General features: G+C 53.7%; 7 protein-coding genes across 7 annotated transcripts; 4 read left to right on the forward strand and 3 right to left on the reverse strand.

Annotated features, from left to right (window-relative positions):
* Window positions 1-2,932: 2,932 nt before the first annotated feature.
* Window positions 2,933-4,081, forward strand: CGCS363_v005421 (uncharacterized protein; the record flags this gene model as incomplete). Its single annotated transcript, XM_036637270.1, has 1 exon — window positions 2,933-4,081. One exon carries the CDS (start codon window positions 2,933-2,935, stop codon window positions 4,079-4,081), a length of 1,149 nt encoding a protein of 382 aa, XP_036497523.1.
* A 3,135-nt stretch (window positions 4,082-7,216) lies between these two features.
* pdcA-1 (Pyruvate decarboxylase) lies at window positions 7,217-8,965 on the reverse strand (the record flags this gene model as incomplete). Its single annotated transcript, XM_036637271.1, has 1 exon — window positions 7,217-8,965. One exon carries the CDS (start codon window positions 8,963-8,965, stop codon window positions 7,217-7,219), a length of 1,749 nt encoding a protein of 582 aa, XP_036498164.1.
* Window positions 8,966-9,375: 410 nt separating this feature from the next.
* On the forward strand, window positions 9,376-10,896 carry swnA (Aminotransferase swnA; the record flags this gene model as incomplete). Its single annotated transcript, XM_036637272.1, has 1 exon — window positions 9,376-10,896. The coding sequence occupies one exon, from the start codon at window positions 9,376-9,378 to the stop codon at window positions 10,894-10,896; it is 1,521 nt and encodes a 506-aa protein (XP_036498163.1).
* Window positions 10,897-11,347: 451 nt separating this feature from the next.
* On the forward strand, window positions 11,348-12,430 carry CGCS363_v005424 (uncharacterized protein; the record flags this gene model as incomplete). Its single annotated transcript, XM_036637273.1, has 1 exon — window positions 11,348-12,430. The coding sequence occupies one exon, from the start codon at window positions 11,348-11,350 to the stop codon at window positions 12,428-12,430; it is 1,083 nt and encodes a 360-aa protein (XP_036498162.1).
* A 607-nt stretch (window positions 12,431-13,037) lies between these two features.
* On the reverse strand, window positions 13,038-14,723 carry alsS (Acetolactate synthase; the record flags this gene model as incomplete). The annotated part of the gene is made up of 1 exon (XM_036637274.1): window positions 13,038-14,723. One exon carries the CDS (start codon window positions 14,721-14,723, stop codon window positions 13,038-13,040), a length of 1,686 nt encoding a protein of 561 aa, XP_036498161.1.
* An 836-nt stretch (window positions 14,724-15,559) lies between these two features.
* On the forward strand, window positions 15,560-16,285 carry alsD (Alpha-acetolactate decarboxylase; the record flags this gene model as incomplete). The annotated part of the gene is made up of 1 exon (XM_036637275.1): window positions 15,560-16,285. One exon carries the CDS (start codon window positions 15,560-15,562, stop codon window positions 16,283-16,285), a length of 726 nt encoding a protein of 241 aa, XP_036498160.1.
* Window positions 16,286-16,641: 356 nt separating this feature from the next.
* phiA (Cell wall protein phiA) lies at window positions 16,642-17,241 on the reverse strand (the record flags this gene model as incomplete). The annotated part of the gene is made up of 1 exon (XM_036637276.1): window positions 16,642-17,241. The coding sequence occupies one exon, from the start codon at window positions 17,239-17,241 to the stop codon at window positions 16,642-16,644; it is 600 nt and encodes a 199-aa protein (XP_036498159.1).
* Window positions 17,242-17,630: the final 389 nt, after the last annotated feature.

A 17,630-nucleotide genomic window follows, 5' to 3' on the forward strand; every position in this document is an offset into this window, starting at 1 on the left:
AAGAGCGGGTTGTTGGTTCCTATGAAAACCAAATGCCACCAGAAATAACGTCATGAAGTAAAAAGAAACCTCGAGTTAAGAAGCCATAGTAATCCTCTTGAAGTCGACTGCTGTGATCGCCTCTTGCCGGGCTTTAAGCAGGTCCCATAATATCACTGTACACAGTTGAGACGATGAAAGAATTCAAACTTTCTTCGTCCACGTTCTCAAAGTAATTCGTATGCCAGGGTTGGGGTAGGGTAAGGTTTAGTTGCCGTTTTTCATTGGCACCGAGGCTCAGAAAGCATCCCGAGGCAAGTCTGACAAGATACGATGATGGGCACGGCTTTCGCTGCCATTTGTGGTTGGAACAAAGCTCCTCACTTAGTCTACTAGACCCCTGGATGCTGCAGTCAGCAACGTGGCTCTAGAAGCGCTCTAGTCTGGCTTATGCCGAACGCTAATCAACGTTGCTCGACCGACAGGGCTTGCTGTCCGATTTGCTTTCATTCTCTCCCTGAATACATAGAACAGCACGAAACTTCATTCGCTCAAGATAAATCTCGCAAGACTTACGTAGCGATGAGCAACCTCTCGTAGGCTGGTTCGCGCTGCGAAATGGACAGGCAAAAGAGTTGGCCAGGTTGCCAACCGGAGACAAGACCAACCTTGGTACCTCACAATTTTCATTCTGCTCCCATATAGCCATCCCCTTTTCACAAATCTGAGGGAAGCTCCCCTTAGACGAGAGACGATGATAGGCTGCCTGCGCATCGAAGTGGCGCCGTATCAGACACAACCCCTTTTTCATCGAGTCCAAAAATCACAATGTCTCCATGGACACTCCTGGCAAGTCGTACTAGTGTAGGTTAATACTTCTCCTATTGCTGATAATCTTGCAATCTCTGGTTCTGTCTGTGGCTCCAACAAAGCATCCTTCCTGGCTCTTGAGCAGCTAAACATCCAAGCAAAGTTTAGTGTCTATGGTAATATTGCTGGCAGTAGCCGCAGGGCTCACGTAAAAGAATATCCAAGCGAGCCTACTGAATCGGAAACCTTGGAGTTGGTACTAACAAGAGATCGTACCCGACTCTGTCAACACCGACACAGAGGAGTTCGAGAGGCGAACTCGACGCCTGAGTGAACCAGAGTCTAGGCTAACCCCTCAAAGAGCTTTTAGAGAAAAGAGAAATGAGAACGTAGTCGATATGAGTCGATGGGGGAAATCTCAAATTATGTGAGAGGAAATAGGATGACCGCGAGACAACTCGTGGGCTGGAAAGGTAAATATATATTCGACCTGATGAGTATCAAGTCGTATTGAAACAGGTGTGATTTATTTATGAATGACACCAATAAACCCATGGGACTTTCCAAGAGCAGCTGAAATCAATGCGTGAAGAAATGTCAGAGTATCAGAATTTTGGGCAACATCGTGTGCAGCAGTGCCTTGACTGATCAATATCGGCAGGACAAATTAGAGCGGAGAAGCTGATCCATCAGATCGTAAATAATTCGTTTGTACTAGATTTGGAGTATTTACCTGCCGATCACATTATCCGATTGGACATTGCTTGTGCAAAGCTGTCGATCCCCCGTTGGAAACCTGCGTTTTGCAACCAATAATCATCATCTGCATTTCCACCAGTCTCGTATCACTCACTGCCACGTGTCTGTGTTCTTACAAGAGAAAACACATAAGTGTACGGAAGGACGCGGATCGCGCGTTCTCATAGAGTGGCAGAAGACATCATCATTTCTTTGCCGTCAATGCTTCAGAGAAAATCGTACTGCTGCGTGCGACAGCAAGTCTATCACTCATCAACTTTACTTTACCAATGGGAGATCCTGAGCCAGTACGCACCGTTCAGAAACGGAGAGGAGTTGCAGATGAGGATTCCGCTTCGGCAAGAAAACGGCCGTTTCAGACTAGCTCCGGGGAGGTGAAGGTGGTTCTCTGTCAACGATGTCGTGAAATTGACTGGAACCACATCGCTTCATGGCGGCCATCAAAAGATAGAGGAAAGAAGGTGGCAAGTTTTCCCGATATGGATCGCGATACTCTCGATCAGTCTTCCTGTGATATCTGCCGGATGGTGGCTCTGGTGACACCCCGGCATCTCAACGGCGAGGACTGCCTGCTCCAGGCATTGTCGTCCTCGCTCACAGTTCTGGGGCCATACCGCTCAAAGAAAGTTCCAGCTGAACGAAAGCGGATTATTGACTGCACGGTGCTTTTTCCTGTGCCCAAGATTAAATTTGAAGAAGGGACAGAGGGGAGAAAGACTGACACGGATTGGCAGGATGGAGGTTGCTTAGCTGTTGTGAAAGCAGGGGATCAGGAAAGGTCGCTTGAGATCGGGCCGAGGCAGATCTCTTCATTCGTCGACTTCGATCTTGTCAGGAGCTGGCTCAATCATTGCACGACGCAACACCGCGATGACTGCAGATTCGCTGCCGGTAGCAGCCGTCAGGCGCAAGGATTGAAGGTCATTGACTGCTTCAATCCCAATTCGAAAGGGGCCATCGATGCGCCTGAGAATTGCAAATACGTCGCTCTGTCATACGTATGGGGAAACACTGCTGTACCCAAAGAAGAAGGAAAAGACACCGATTTCCCTCAAGTGGTCCACGATGCGATTCAGGTGACACGGTCACTCAATGAGCGATATCTATGGGTTGATCAGTTGGTAAGACATTATACACATGTGCAATCTTGAATTCTGTGTCAGAGCCCCAACGGTTGAACTAATGGTATCAATAGTGTATTGACCAGGAAGACGAGACAATTAAAAGGGCGCAGGTTGCTCAGATGAATCATATTTATTCTCGCGCGCATCTGACGCTAATAGCTGCGGCTGGTGCCGACGCCTCGTATGGTTTACCGGGAATCAGATCAAGACCACGTCGGCCACTGCAACGAATCGTTCTCAACAGTATCGCCATTATCAGGATGCTACCACACACATCAGCTCAAACATTTCGGTCGACATGGGCATCGCGGGGTTGGACCTATCAAGAGTGCTTTCTGTCCACCAGAAGGTTGATTTTCACTGAGCACGAGGTTTTCTACCTGTGCAACACGATGGACCATGCCGAGACTGTGAAGAAACCATTATCATACTCTAGACTTACGAAGACAGTCACCGCCTCCAACTTCCTGGAACTCATACCCAGCCAGTCAAGCTTACACGGAGTCTCTGGCGAACTAATAGAATTGCGGTGGAATCAGCTCAAGCAGAAGCAGCTGCCGAACTATACAAAGCGTCAATTGACCAAAAGGTCAGACACTATCGACGCGGCACGGGGACTTTTTCGTGCTCTGGAAACCAGCATGATTAGACAATATTATGGAATACCTTTTCGACGGATTGACGCAATGAATCGGTCTCGATACATCTTCTCTCTTGCCTGGCACCATCAGAAAGTTGCTTTGAGGAATCTGCCATTTCCAAGCTGGAGCTGGGCTGGCTGGGTAGGTGGCATTCAAATGAGCGAGCCTGATTTCTGCAGCTCAGACGATCAAGAGATCGAGATCAAGAAAGAAGACGGTTCTACAATTCCGCTACAGAACTGGTTCTGCGGGCAGGAGCAAAGCGCCACCTCAGAGATCAAATATGCTCCTCGAGTGCTAGGCATCTCTGCCGTGACAGTCTGGGTCAACTTCGCTAGAAAAAGCTGGATAGGTCTCAACGAGAAGAGCGGGGTTAAGAGCCAGATAGTGGGCATGACCTTTGCTGGTGGAGACTATGCTGTCCTCCCAATCCGTGAAGGCCTCACGGCTTGGTGTTACGCGTACATGGATTACGACAACGTACCTCTGGAAGCTGGACTTTTAGGACTTGTTTTCCAAACAAAGCAACAAAAGAGATACTCCATTCTACTTCTACGGAAGAGCGGGGATCACCATGAGAGAGTTGGTCTTGTCAGGGTTCATAGCTGGAATTTGACTCGCGCGGCCACGGCCGGGAATTCTGGGAACTGTGATCCAGCCATAATCTACACGGACACTGAAGGCACACCCCTCGACAACGTCACAATCAGCGACGAAAAACCTCTCTGGTTGCAAGAAGCTGTCAAGCGGACTATCTGGATTTCGTAGTCAAAATCGGCGTTTCACTTTTGACCATGTGCGTGGAGGGAGCGAATTCGCGCAAGCCGAACGACCAGTTGCATGGTGTTCTAAGCTACGAAGAATTCAGAAAAGTAGGGACAGGTTCGAGCTCTGGTACATCAAATTTCAATTTATTTAGAGGATGCCCTGTTCGAAAGTGCAGCGGTCATTCTGCAATCATGCTTTTACTGTCGAAGAGCTTTTGTCCGACCGCACCGATCACCTTACAAGCAGCCATCAATATTCTTCAATCCGCTAGACAGCTTTCGGCAGTGGAGACAAATAGTCTACTAGTTGGTTCTTTTGCAATTGCTTCTTGGATACAGTATGCGATGTTTACTGCACACCTATGCCCAGATTATCAACTTCGGCTCATATTGCTGGATGTCAGAGAAGTTAGTCCGCCCCCGACACAACTTCTATGACAAGGAGTTAGACTCGATTGAAGACACTGACAAGATATTTACAGAGGCCTGAGAACACAATTCCGACGTGATCTGATATCTTTGTTGACCGCGATACTCCCATGGAAGTAACCCCTAAATTTCACCATAATTGCTTTGATGACACGGGTAAGGAATTTAGTAGATTGAGCCAATGAGGCAGATAATCGAGTTTTTCTTCTGACTAGCATTGACTTCCCGTTGACGGATGACGAAAGAACAAGGGAGTCTTCACATTAGAAACACAATTGTCATCCCCGATGATTATGTTGACTTGTAGCAAGATGGCAGATATCAGTTCGAGACATGCGGGCCATGCCCATTTAGACATTTCTTATTCTTAGACCCTTCAGCTTAGTATCTGTAGTTTTTAATTATCATGATTTCGAGCTTGGCACAGGGTTTTGAAATTTCATGCTGTTCCCGCAGACACTAAGTTGACAACATGTGCTTAGCGTTGAAAAGCCAATTACCAGGAACATGGCGCCCCTAAATACCTGTAGAATGGCTTTCTAGTTTCGTCCATTTATGGCCATCTCGACCACTGGTCTGTTGCATAAGGGAAGGTAAATAACCGACAAAATGCCAAACGAAGCCGTATGCGACAATTGGGTATCCTTCACGTCTGATTGTAGATAATTGCTTGAACATAAGCTTCTATAGAAACGTGCGGGATCCAACCGACAGTAAAGAAACAATTGCTCATTCAAAAGGGCCATGAAATTTGGTATCAAGAGCTTGGTGATGTCGAGATTTGCCGACTGCATAAACGGAGACCTACATTGCGTGCCAATCTGAATGCTCATAGATTATCGAGAAAGCAAACTGAGCCTTGGGTGTTCAACAATCAGGCAATGAAATCTGTGAAATAGTTACTGGTGGCAAGACGAGTGAAGCAATGCAAGCATATTTGGCTTGCTCATTTGTTGATCTGGAAATACGTATGTCCCGTGAGTCCCATGGCCGTTGCGCCAAATATTAGCTTCCTGATGCCGTCTTCGACGCCTGACAAACCGAAAACCAAACGGAATTATCTAATTTACATAATGAAAACGAAAGGCTTGCGCTCTTCACACGCTCTCAGCGTACCCATCCTTGGCCGGCGCCGGCTTCTTCTTCTCAAACAGCTTCTTTCCAGCCTTGTCCGACAGGTGATCAACCTTGTCTCCCAGGAAAGTCTTGATGCACCCATAAACGCCAGAGATGAGCCAGAGAATGGCATTGACGAGATCCACCCAAACGGCAGTCTTCATCGCCGTGGTGCTGGCACCCTTGTACTTGTCATCGCTGCTCCTCTTGAGGAAGATGCCCGCAAAGATTCCAAACACCACAATCCACATGATGAAGAGAAACAAGTCCCAGGCGAAGGCGCGGTATGTCTTGAACAGCTTGACCCTGCTACCGATAAAGGGAATCGCGCTGAGAGGTGTCGCGAGGACGAAAAGCACCGACGAGACAGCAGCTGCGCCGGCGACGGTGATGGCGAGAATCCACTCAGGGGAGAAGCCGTTGTCGGCCCTGTCATCGGCTTGTACGCGGTTGCCGTAGAAGCCGCAGGCGATCAGGGCGAAGAGGAACTGCAGGCCGCGGCACACTAGGCGCGGGATGACCTCGAAAGTCTTGAGCCACGTCTTGCCCATCGTCTTGCCGGTGTCGGCGCCCTCGTTGAAGGCGGCGCGGCCGACGTTGCGGCCCATCTCGCCCTTGTCTGCGGTGCGGAATTCGTTGGCGGCGCCGGCGAGGCCTTGGGCGTTGCGGCCGAGTTCGATGACGGTCTGGCCGGCTTTGATGGCGTTTGAGAATTGACCCATTTTGGTGAAGGTCTTGGGGGGTATCTTGTAAATGCAAAGATTGTAAAATGAAAAAAGAGATGGATTCCTTCTATGCTGAAGAGGGCTATTGATGCGATATGCGTTTCAAGTCTCAACTGCGATGGTGATGCGAGACTGAGAAGAATTTAAAACTGTCTAGCAGTATGCAAAGAAAGAAAGTCTTGCTGTGATGCAGAAAGAAAGACTCAAGGAAAACGCAGACATAAAATTGCAGTGATGCTGAGGTGAGGACTGATTCAGAGTGACCATGTTCAGGACGTTGGGACGGCCGTGAACAGTTTCTTATAACCATCCCCGTCAGACAAAGAGAAGACATGAAGACACTCATCGTTGACGAGACAAAAGGGCTGAGTCGCATCCGACTGACGCCAAAGGCAAGCCGGACCCTTGATCGCTGGCCCTGGCCGGATCTCATGATGGGAATTCCACAGCCAATCAAACCGACTCCAGCAGGGCTGAAACCGCCTGCAGGGGTCTTCGTAGGGCGGGGACAGGCGTCTGACTGCCTGTCAGTCAACCCCCAATCGTTTGTGCTTTGCCGCCCTGGGACAGGGCGCTTAGCGAAACCTGGGGATTCTCATTTGTTAGGCGCTCGTGGGAGAAAGTGGGACTCTGAAGTCGCTGGCCGAGGGGACTCTGGCGTTTGTTTCGATTGTTATTTTAGTCTGAAAAATCAGAGGAAAAGAAAGAAGATGGCGGCAAGATGCGTGCACAGTTGATGGAGTTGAAAGCCAGTCGTTGAGCTCTGCGCTGTCTGAAAGCGCAGGGGTGAGCCGATGCCGGGCGCGAAGCACACTAACACGACCATTGGAGACGACGAATATCTTGAATATCAAAGGGATTCTACATTACATGGTCTGCAGTCTCTTTTTCTCTGCATTCATAAGATCTAATAAAGCTCCCTCCGGTGCATCGTCGACATCCATGAAAATTTCCACCATTCTCAATCCCTTTCCATTTACCAGCTTGTCATCGCCCAGGATGTCTTCAAGCTCTCCCCACATCTTGGCAGAGCGTACGTAACTATCCTGGCTTGCGCCAAAGAAGCTTGGGGCTTCAAGATATCGCCAACGTGCAACATCGTTGTATCCCTCCTCGAGACCATGGATGCATCTCTCGATGGTGTAGCCGTCATTATTGATTAGGAAGACGATCACATCTAGGTTGTTGCGGATGATGCTTGAAAGCTCTTGCACCGTCATCTGAAAGCTACCATCACCGATGAAGAGGATCGTTTGGGCTTTTCCGATGTGGTTGTACTTGGATGACTGGATGAGCTCCCGTTGGGCTAATGCTGCGCCCTGCGCCGCTGGGAGCATGTAACCGATAGACAGCCAAGTAGAAGGAAGGAAGAGCCTGGAATGCTGCGGCATGGGGAAGACCCGGCTTCCATGCCCGGATGTCCCCGTTTCCCCGAGGACGACATCTCCCGGTCGAATGACGTTGGCCAGAAGATGCCAGATCTTGGACTGGTCGATTTTGCCGTCGCGCGGAATGTCCGCAAAAGAGATCTTGAAGTCCTTCGGCAGCTCTGGGTAGACGTCATAGCGATGGATCTTGGAAGTCTTCAATTGTTGAGATAGGGCACGGACAACGGCCCTTGCTGTAACATCTCGAAAGACCTGGGTTCCGATCTTGACCTCGGTATCGGTGAAGAGGATAGAAGTTTCAGGTCTGGGGATCATGGAAAAATGGTTGGTGTTTGTCGAGCTGAGGTGTGGGCCGAAGTACAAGATGAGATCAGAGCTGTCGAAGAGCTCTTTCTCAGTCGAATTGGCATGTTTGCCCTTGTAGATGCCGTGGAAGTTGGGCAGCGTCTCATCGATCAAGGACTTGCCGAGAGGGGTTGTCCACGTGGGCCAGCCGGTAGACGCAACAATCTTCTCAACGTCTTCGACGATTCCGAGGGGTCTTATCTCGCCGTCCACGAGTATCAAGGGCTTTTTTGCAGAAGATGCCCTGTCCAAAATGGCTGCCAGAGCAGCTTCATCTGCAGATGTGGGCTTGTAGTTGGGTGTCCAGACGGGAGCCTCGAGATTCTGAGCAGAGACGGGCACGGAGACCAGATCCTGAGGCACCTCGATGTAAACCGGCCGGCTTTGCACCAGGCACTGCCTCAGAACCTCGTCAATTTGACCGGGAGCTTCATTCGCAGAGCGTAAGCTGGCTTGCGCAACGGTGACATGGGAATGCATCTGCGCAAACCGTCTGTACTCTCCATCGTTGAAACCATGATGGAGCATGACTCTGTTGTCCTGCAGATGCCGTGATGGGGTCCCGACAATGTGAACGACACCGGCGCGCTCAGCATACGCTCCGGCAATTGCATTGATGGCCGAGAGCTCTCCGACGCCGGAGGTTGTAATAAGAGCTCCGATACCCTTGATACGGGCGTACCCATCGGCCGCGTAGCCGGCGTTCAGCTCGTTGGCGTTGCCGACCCAGTGGAGCCCGGACGGCTTGACATAGTCGAGCAGGTGGAGATTGAAGTCGCCAGGGACTCCGTGGACCGAGTCTATCCCTAGCTGGCGCAAGCGGGTGAAGAGGTATTCGGCCAACTTGATAGTGGGGGCACTGCTGTCCTTGACGGAACCCATTCTGACTTGATGCTGTGTTACTGGTGTTTCTTTCTTTCAATAATGCGTCTGGGTTTCTTGCTTTATGTGCTGCGTTTATCCGTCTTTACTCTGTTGAATAGCTGAGCTGCTTTATCATCATCATGCAAGACCCCCTCTTCATGTGCCGCTACTCCGACACGCCGGTAATAGTGGGGCCTCGCCGATACTCTCTCCGATACTCCGATGGGCGACGCCGGAGAGTCCAACCACGCCGTATTCTCCTATCACGACAATTGCGTGATCGATGCCGAATTTCGGAGTGTTGAACTGCAGCCTGTAGTTGCATGATGAATAAATAGATGGTTGAAACCTTGAGACATGGCAGGAGTTTTGTCAAGGCGCACCGCCATCGGCAAACTTCGGCTCAACCCTGCAACTTCGGCTCAACAATGCTTCTCCAAACGCTAGCCAGCTTAGACCAAGCTCGGGCTCTACCCCAAGTTCAAGCCTCAACTTCCGCAGCGGCAAGCAATCCCGACATCCTCAAGCCACACGCCACGGAGACAGAGGCAAAGCCGAAAGCCCAGTCATGGAGCCATCGTCTCGAGGCCCGTATGCCGTCCAAACTCAAGGCGGCGGCAGCTACACTCAAGTCATCTAACATGATCAGCTTGGGAACCGGACGGCCGAATCCGAAGTACTTCCCCTGGGACTCGCTCGTTGCTCATGGGAAGAGGCATCAGGGTGACGGTGCTTTTGGAGATGACACTACACCCGCATCTTGCTCTGTGGGAGACAAGGGCTTTGACCTGTCTAAGGCTCTGAACTACGGCGATGCAGCTGGGCATGCTCAGCTGATTCGCTTCGTTACTGAGCATGTTGACCTGATCCACAAGCCTCAGTATGAAGACTGGCGAACTTGTCTGACTTGCGGGACAACTTCTGCTCTTGACATTATCTTCCGCATGTTCGTCAAGCCCGGCGACTCAGTACTCTTTGAAAGTCTGACCTACCCGCCTACTATTGAGATTGCGGAAGCGCAGAAGTTCAATCCTGTCGGAATCACCATGGACACAGAGGGCCTTATACCCGCGGAACTCGACAGAGTCTTGAGCACTTGGGACGAGGCCAGGGCACCGAAACCGTTCGTCTTGTACACGATCCCTTCCGGCCACAATCCCACCGGCGTGACGCAGCCCACCGAGCGCCGTAGAGCCATATACGAAGTCGCCGAGAAGCACGATCTCCTGATCATCGAAGACGACCCGTACTTCTACCTACAACTCGAGAACGACTCCAACGCTCAGCTCTCCGCCGAGAAGTACTTGGAAAACCTGCCCGCTTCGTATCTATCCCTCGACAGAACAGGCCGCGTCATCCGCCTCGACTCGACCTCCAAGATCCTAGCCCCGGGACTCCGTATTGGCTGGCTCACCGCCAGCGCCGAGATAGTCCGCATCTTCGTGGCCAACACGGAGATCAGCTCTGCTTTCCCAGCGGGACCGTCCCAAGTCATGATGTACAAGCTCCTTGCCGAGTCGTGGGGACATCGGGGATTCTTTGACTGGCTGAGCCACATCTCTCTGGAGTACAGCCGCCGACGCAACCTTCTCGTTGAGGCTTGTGAGGAGCATCTTCCGCGGGATGTCTGCAGTTGGACTGTCCCCACGTTTGGCATGTTCTTGTTGGTACGGCTGGATGGGTCGAAGCATCCTGCGGTAAAGCCATTGGAGTCCCTTGAATCGGCTGCTATCCTCGATATCGAGGATAGGATTTACAAGAAGTCCAGTGTGAATGGGGTTTTGGTGACGAAGGGTAGCTGGTTCGCGGCGGAGACGGAGGACGTGAGAGAAGCCTCCCTTCGGTTGACGTTTGTAGCGGCTCCCGAGGCCGCGTTGGAGACGGCTGTTGAAGCCTTTGGGCGTACTGTGCAAGGAGAGTTTGAGCGGGCTTTGACCGTAGCCCCATGAGGCCATGAACCACAAACATGTATTGAACTTTAGCATATATGACTGTTAAAAATTCATCGTCTGTCCCGAGACTGATGCCATTACATGGCGGGACCGATGGACTTGCTGTCATGATGTTGGGGTTTCGGCGGTGTTCACGGGGTTCCAACCAACACCGCACTTTGGCCCAACAAGCAGAACCACACAACCATACAAGAGATTTGTCACGTGAAGCTACATCTTTAGAGTAAATGTATTTGTTGGCCGGAAATAGTCGCCTTGACGAGTTGAGTACCAGGCGTCGTTTTCCGCGATTGATGCCTGTTCACCCATTCACCTATTCACCTTGACCTCCCACCATATCCGCGTTTCTCTCAGCTCGCCACGATCCATCGAATCGGGAAATCCTTCGCCGGTCTTTCTTTTCAACTTCTTTTTTTCTTTTGAGAACAAGCCCCATAAACTTCTCGCTATGAAACCCACCCTGCCTGACTCTCCGCCGTCGGCTCACGCAGAACAAATCCGGCTGATGAAGGAGCGAATCCAACTCCTCAAGGCGGTAAACGAAGCTCTCTATCAGAACACCCACCCCATCGATGATCGTAAGACCAGACGCAACCTTTCCGAGGCAGCCCGATTCGCGCATCTCCCTCCGCTGCCTCCAACACTCACACGCCCAGAGTATTCTCTCATCGCCGATCTCATCAGCCTCGCTGACGAAGAAGTCCGCTTCTATGTAGCCTGCGAGGACGGCTCCGTCGAGGAAGTCGCCTCCTTCATCCAGAGAACCTCCACTCCAAGCCAAGCGGTCCTCCAGCACGGCCTAGAGCAGGCCTCGTTCGGGAACCAGCCAGCCGTCGCGCGGTACCTGCTAGAGCGCGGCACATCCCTCCACGGCAACGTCTTCAGCCGCGCCCGTCGCGTCAAGACCAAAGACAGATCCTACCTCGCAGACGTCTCCATCTTCGACAGAACACAGACCGGCGGAGAAGACACCCTCATCCCCCTGATCCGCGTCTTCCTCGACTTTGGCTGGCACCCAAACCAGGCGTGGCGCCGCGCGACCTCCAACGAGTGCAAAACGCCGCTGCCGTACGAAGGCTGCATCACCAACACGCCCCTCGTCGAGCTCCTCCTCCAGCACGGCGCGGACCCCAACATCGCCGCTCACTCCCGCAGCCCAGACGGCGAAGAGCCCCCGCTGAACCGCCACGGAGGCGACGCGCTCAACAGCGCCGCGCGGCTCGGCGACACGCAACTCTTCAACCTCCTCCTCTCCCACGGCGCCGACCCGTCCTTCGCCAGCCCGCTGCACAGCATCGTCTCGTGCCAAATCATGCCGCCAGACCTGCGCGGCAGCTGGCTTGACGCGCACAGCTTCGCTTCGACGCCGTTTCTTCCGCGCCGGCGGGCGATGGCGGCACACATCCTCGAGTCCGGCGCCGCGGGGGTTGATGACGTGAGACGGTTACTGTACTGCGACATCTTGGACCGCCAGCGCGGGGATTCCTACGAGACAACGGCGTTTGCGCGGTCGTGTGCGGGACAGGACTGAGAATTTGCGGAGTGGCTGTTGGAAAAGGGGGCGGATCCGGGGTTGTGTATGGGGCTTGCGCTGCTGCGGCAGTATTGGTCGGAGCCGTGGGTTGGACCGACTGAGCCCGAGGTTGTGAGGGAGCTCATCGAAAGAGTGAAAGGGAGGAAGGTGTAATTGTCTTGTTAGTTGCCAGCCTAGATACTCTTGAAGCCTATTAGATTATGAAAGATCGCAAATGAGAGCCCAACTCCTCCTCCAGCCCGACAAACTTGGCAGTGCTAGTTCCAGCTACCTCTTTGTTCGAATGATCTGATGATATTCACGCCTCTGAATTGCTTCTGTTTTCCGAGACCGAGCCAGCACAGACTAACACAACCTTCAACGTGGTCAGGAACCGTTTCTCTCATCCAATCATCTGAGCCCTCATCAGACGACCGAAGTACATCCTCAACGACGCTCACTCCTACTCTGGGTCAGAGAGCAACAACACAAGCTTTTCTTGGCATTCTTAATGATACAATCCCGTGCCCTTGGCGCGCAAAGCAAACGTTTTCTAAACCACAGACCCTTTCGCCCAAGTATTACGCAAGAAAACGCCCAACCGTCCGACAAAAAACTTGAAAGTCTAACTGATAGAGTCCTGGATGACATTCTTCATCAGCTCGTGGTTGTGCGAGTAGTCAATCTCGACGTCCACGACGCACACTCCCACGTGGCTCAGGGCCTCGCGCATCACGCCCTCCAGCTCCGACGAGCGGGTGACGCGCAAGCCCTTGGCCCCGAAGGCCTCGGCGTAGCGCACAAAGTCGACGCCGCCGAGGTCGACGCCCGAGCTGCGGCCGTACTTGTCGACCTCCTGAAACTCGACCATGTTATACTTTCCGTCGTTCCAGACGAAGTGCGTGATGTTGCAGCCCTGCTGGACGGCGGTGACGAGCTCCTGGCCGGAGTAGAGGAAGCCCCCGTCGCCGCTGATGCTGACGACCTTGCGGGAGCACGGGGGCTCCTGGGCGAGGGAGGCGCCGATGGCCCAGGGGAGGGCGACGCCGAGGGTCTGCTGGACGTTGGAGACGAGGAAGGACTTTGGGCTGTAGGCGAAGTAGAAGCGCGAGAGCCAGATGTACATGCTGCCGACGTCCGAGGCGACGGTCGGCGATGGCGGGAGCAGACCCTGCATGAGCTTGATGAAGTGGAGCGGGTGGACGGGGCCGTCGCCGGTCTGGCCCAGAGCCTGGGGGCTCTGCTCCCACGCGTGGAACTCGGCAAAGATCTCTTTGGAGACGTCGAGCTCCTGTGGTCTGGAGACGGTTGCGAGGATGTTCTGGAGCGCCTTGATGTTGGCTGCGATGGAACCCACCAGCTCGAGACTTGGGTTGTAGAAGGCGCCGTAGTCGGCTGGGATCCAGTCCAGGTGAAGGATGTCGAGATCCTTGTTCTTGTGCCAGGCGTCGGCGTCGTACTCGGACTGATCATAGCCAGCGACGATGACCAGGTCGGCTTGAGAGAGAAGCTTGTCGCCGGGCTGGTTACGGAATAGGCCGATGCGTCCATAGAAGAGATGTGCCAGCTCCTTGCTGATGGATCCCGCGGCCTGGAAAGTCTCGACAACAGGAATAGGGTGCTTTCGAAGGAAGCCGTGAACCGCCTCAACAGCTTCGGGCGTAGCTGCCCTCGCCCCGAGGAACAAAACGGGAAACTTTGCGTTCTGGATCATGGACGCCGCTCTGCTCAGCGATGCAGACGGTGAAGTGCCATACTCGGGCGGGACGAAAGCCGTCTCAGGTAGCGCAGGAATGGCCGTCTTGGTGCCCGCGGTCATGATATCGATGGGAAGGCTCACTGCAGTCGCGCCTTGCGGGTAGGCTGCTGCAGTGCGGAAGGCGTCCAGCATGATCTCAGCGATCTGGTCGGGGTGCACGGCGCCGGTGGCCTTCTTGGTGACGGGCTGGAGCAGCTGGACGCCGCGCAGGCTCTGGTGCGTCTTCTTGGCGGCCTGCACACGCTTGACGTCCCCGACAATGGCCACGACAGGCGCGCCCTCGTCGTTGGCGGTGACGAGTCCGGTGACGAGGTTGCTGGTTCCCGGGCCTGAGGTGGCTATGCAGACTCCCGGGCGGCCTGTGATCCTGCCGATGGCGCCGGCGATAAAGGCGGCATTCTGCTCATGGCGGCAGACGACGAGCTTGATCTCGGGGCGGTCGATGAGGGCGTTGAAGACGGAGTCGATCTTGGCGCCGGGGACGCCAAAGATGTGCTTGACGCCGGCGGCGATAAGGGAGTCTATCACGACGTCGACGGTTTCTGTAGACATGGTGAGGGGTAATTAAGGGATGCTCTCTTTGTAGAGTGTCGGTGATAGGTGGTGATAAAGATGAGAAAGTAGGAGAACCGAAGCAGCAGCAGGGCTGTAGATGTGTCTCAGGCTGTTTTCATCGAGGCAGAGGGATATTGCCGCAACAACGTGCCAAGGATGTCGGGAGAGGAATGTTGGGTAAGATACAGACTCTCTCACGATGCAGTCGCCGGAGTGGAGAAAACAAAGGCCGCAGTAGCCCCTAGCGCGCTCCGTTCGCTCCCGCCGGCATCTCGTTCGCCAGGTCGCCCAGTCACCTCATTTTTGTGGAAGGCTTGCTGCTGCTGCTGCTTCTGAAAGCTCCAAAAGCTGCCGGCGATGCCGCAAGCACGTCGAACTGACGTCAGCGCCGCCAGGTGGAACCCAAAGCGCAGGCACCTCACTCAGTGTTCTGTTAGTGTCCATACCACTAATAACTACTGCTGTTAGTAGCTTATCCAGTGACACTGCACGCGTGATGATGACTCAACAAAAACATGCAGCAAATGCAACGCACGATAGGGACTTTCGCTATGGAGCTCCTCCATAATTGTTGAAGAAAGTTCCCCGTGCAAGCCGCGAGACAAGAGGAAAGATCCATCAGAAAGGAAAAGAGAAAGACAGCAAGTAAGCATACGTGTTTCCTGCAGTCAGCGAATCACCCGTCGTCCAAAGTCAATTAGGACCTCACCACCACCACCACCACCGCGATCTTCTTGTGTCTTAGCTTCGACATCCGAACCTTGGCATCTCATACTTGGCATCACTTACCGAGACAACTTTTCTTTTTGTCTTTTCAAACACCAATCATCGCAATGGCGGTCAACGAAATCTACCAGTACTCCATCATCTCGGCCCTGATGGACGGCATCGCCTCCACCGGCCTGCCCGTCTCGGAGCTCATCCAGCACGGCGACCACGGCCTCGGCACCTTCCGCTACATGAACGGCGAGATGATCATCCTCGACGGCAAGCTGTACCAGATGAAGTCGGACAACACCGTCACCGCCGTCGACACCAGCCCCGCCAGCGACGCCGTCGCCCCCTTCGCCATGGTCACCCGCTTCCGCCCCGACACCCACATCACCGGCGCCTTCGACGACAAGAAGGGCCTCTTCGCCCACTTATCCGGCCGCCTGCCCGACTCCAAGAACTACTTCCTCGCCATCCGCATCGAGGGCGTCTTCAAGAACGTCACCGTCCGCACCGCCGGCGGCCAGAGCAAGCCCGGCGAGAGCATGCGCGAGGTCGGCGCGAACCAGGCCTCCCACACCTTCAAGGAGCCCGTCCGCGGCACTGTCATTGGCTTTCGCTCGCCAGAGTACACACAGGGCATCAGCGTGCCGGGTGACCATATGCATTTCATCACTGAGGACCGCACGCAAGGTGGGCACATCTTGGCCCTTGGCACGGAAGGCGAGGTTGAGATTTCGGCTGCGCTGATTTCGCAGTGGCGGGTTGAGTTGCCGACGAATGACCAAGAGTTTAAGAAGGCGGGGTTGGTGGTTGATGCGGAGGGTATCAACAAGGTCGAGGGCTGATGGCAGATTAGAGACTGGTATAAATATCCCTTTCAATAGAAGTTTAAAGCATGCATAGAAATTGATTTCTTTCATGAGTTGATATTGATCAGAAGCAGTTGGTCACATTCACATCAGAACAAACAGGCGAGCAAATGTTTGAAAAAGTGACATATTAATTCATGTACAGAGAAGTTATTGCTGTCGCGTCATCCGCGATGTACAGTCCCCTTCGGTGTCTTGGGGGAAAGAGGGTATGCCATAAATACAAGTTGCGCCATTCTATAGGATATCTCCCGGGGACGTTGTTCATCGTGTCCCACATGCCAATTTTAATCTACCAAGAATCCATGCCGAAAAGATGCTTCACCAACCCCTTAGTTGGAGGTGTAAGAACAGCTGTTGGGGACAACAGCCTGGACAGCGCGGACAGAGATGCCGAGGCAGTCGGTGTTACCAGCAGGGTTCGCGACACCAGAAGAGACCCAGATGGACCAGGCGCCCTCAATGCTGTTGGGGCAGGCGAGGAAGCCGGCGCCGTCGAGGGTGAGGTCGCCGAAGGCGTCGATGGTCCAGCCGGTGCGCTCGCCGTTGCGGGGGGCGGGCTGAGCGCCGGTGGTGTAGCCGAGCTTGCCCTGGCCCATGCCGGAGCGGTCGGCGTAGAGCTGCTGCGGGGTGGCGGAGGCGGCGTAGAGGTAGAGGCCGCCGTCCTGGCCGAGGGTGAAGGTGGCGGACTCGGTGGCGTTGCGCTGGTCGCAGGTGGCGTTCTGGGACGGCAGCTGGAGGAAGATGGAGGACTTGGCGGCCTGGAAGGTGGAGAAGTGCACCGGCGACGCGGAGCGGAGGGCCATCAGCTGGAACTTGGCGTCGGCGGGCAGGGTGTTGTTGGTGGCCGTGCCGTTGGTCGCGGAGAAGGTCGGGAGGCCGGAGACGGCGGCGACGAGGGAGGTGAGAGCGGTGAGGGCCTTGAACTGCATTTTGGCGGTTGGTTGGTGGTTGGTTCTAAAGAAGAAAGGTGTAGGAAAGTTGTGGTTGTGGTGAGTTGATGATGTTCTGGAAAGACTGTAGTGGTCGGAAGATTATCTTTGATTAGATGGTTGGTTGGTGAGTGTGTGTGTGATGAGGATGTTCTTCTTTCATTCATGAAGGAGGATTCACCTGTCACCTTATATACCAACTTGACGATGGCAAAGACTTCTACCTGTTGGCCGGTGTGCCACTTCATTTAGCCAGGGGACTCCCGTTGGCCAGCAGTCCCATCTCGTAAACATCGGGGGACCGGCTGCCAGAGGCAAACTGCCACTCAGTGCACAGCACCAGCACTGCCGGGGGCGGCGAAGATCTTCTCGTAATGCCGACCGGGGTC

The sequence above is a fragment of the Colletotrichum siamense genome, assembly GCF_013390195.1.
Source record: "Colletotrichum siamense strain Cg363 chromosome Unknown KSG_Cg363_contig03, whole genome shotgun sequence".
NCBI lineage: Eukaryota > Fungi > Ascomycota > Sordariomycetes > Glomerellales > Glomerellaceae > Colletotrichum > Colletotrichum siamense.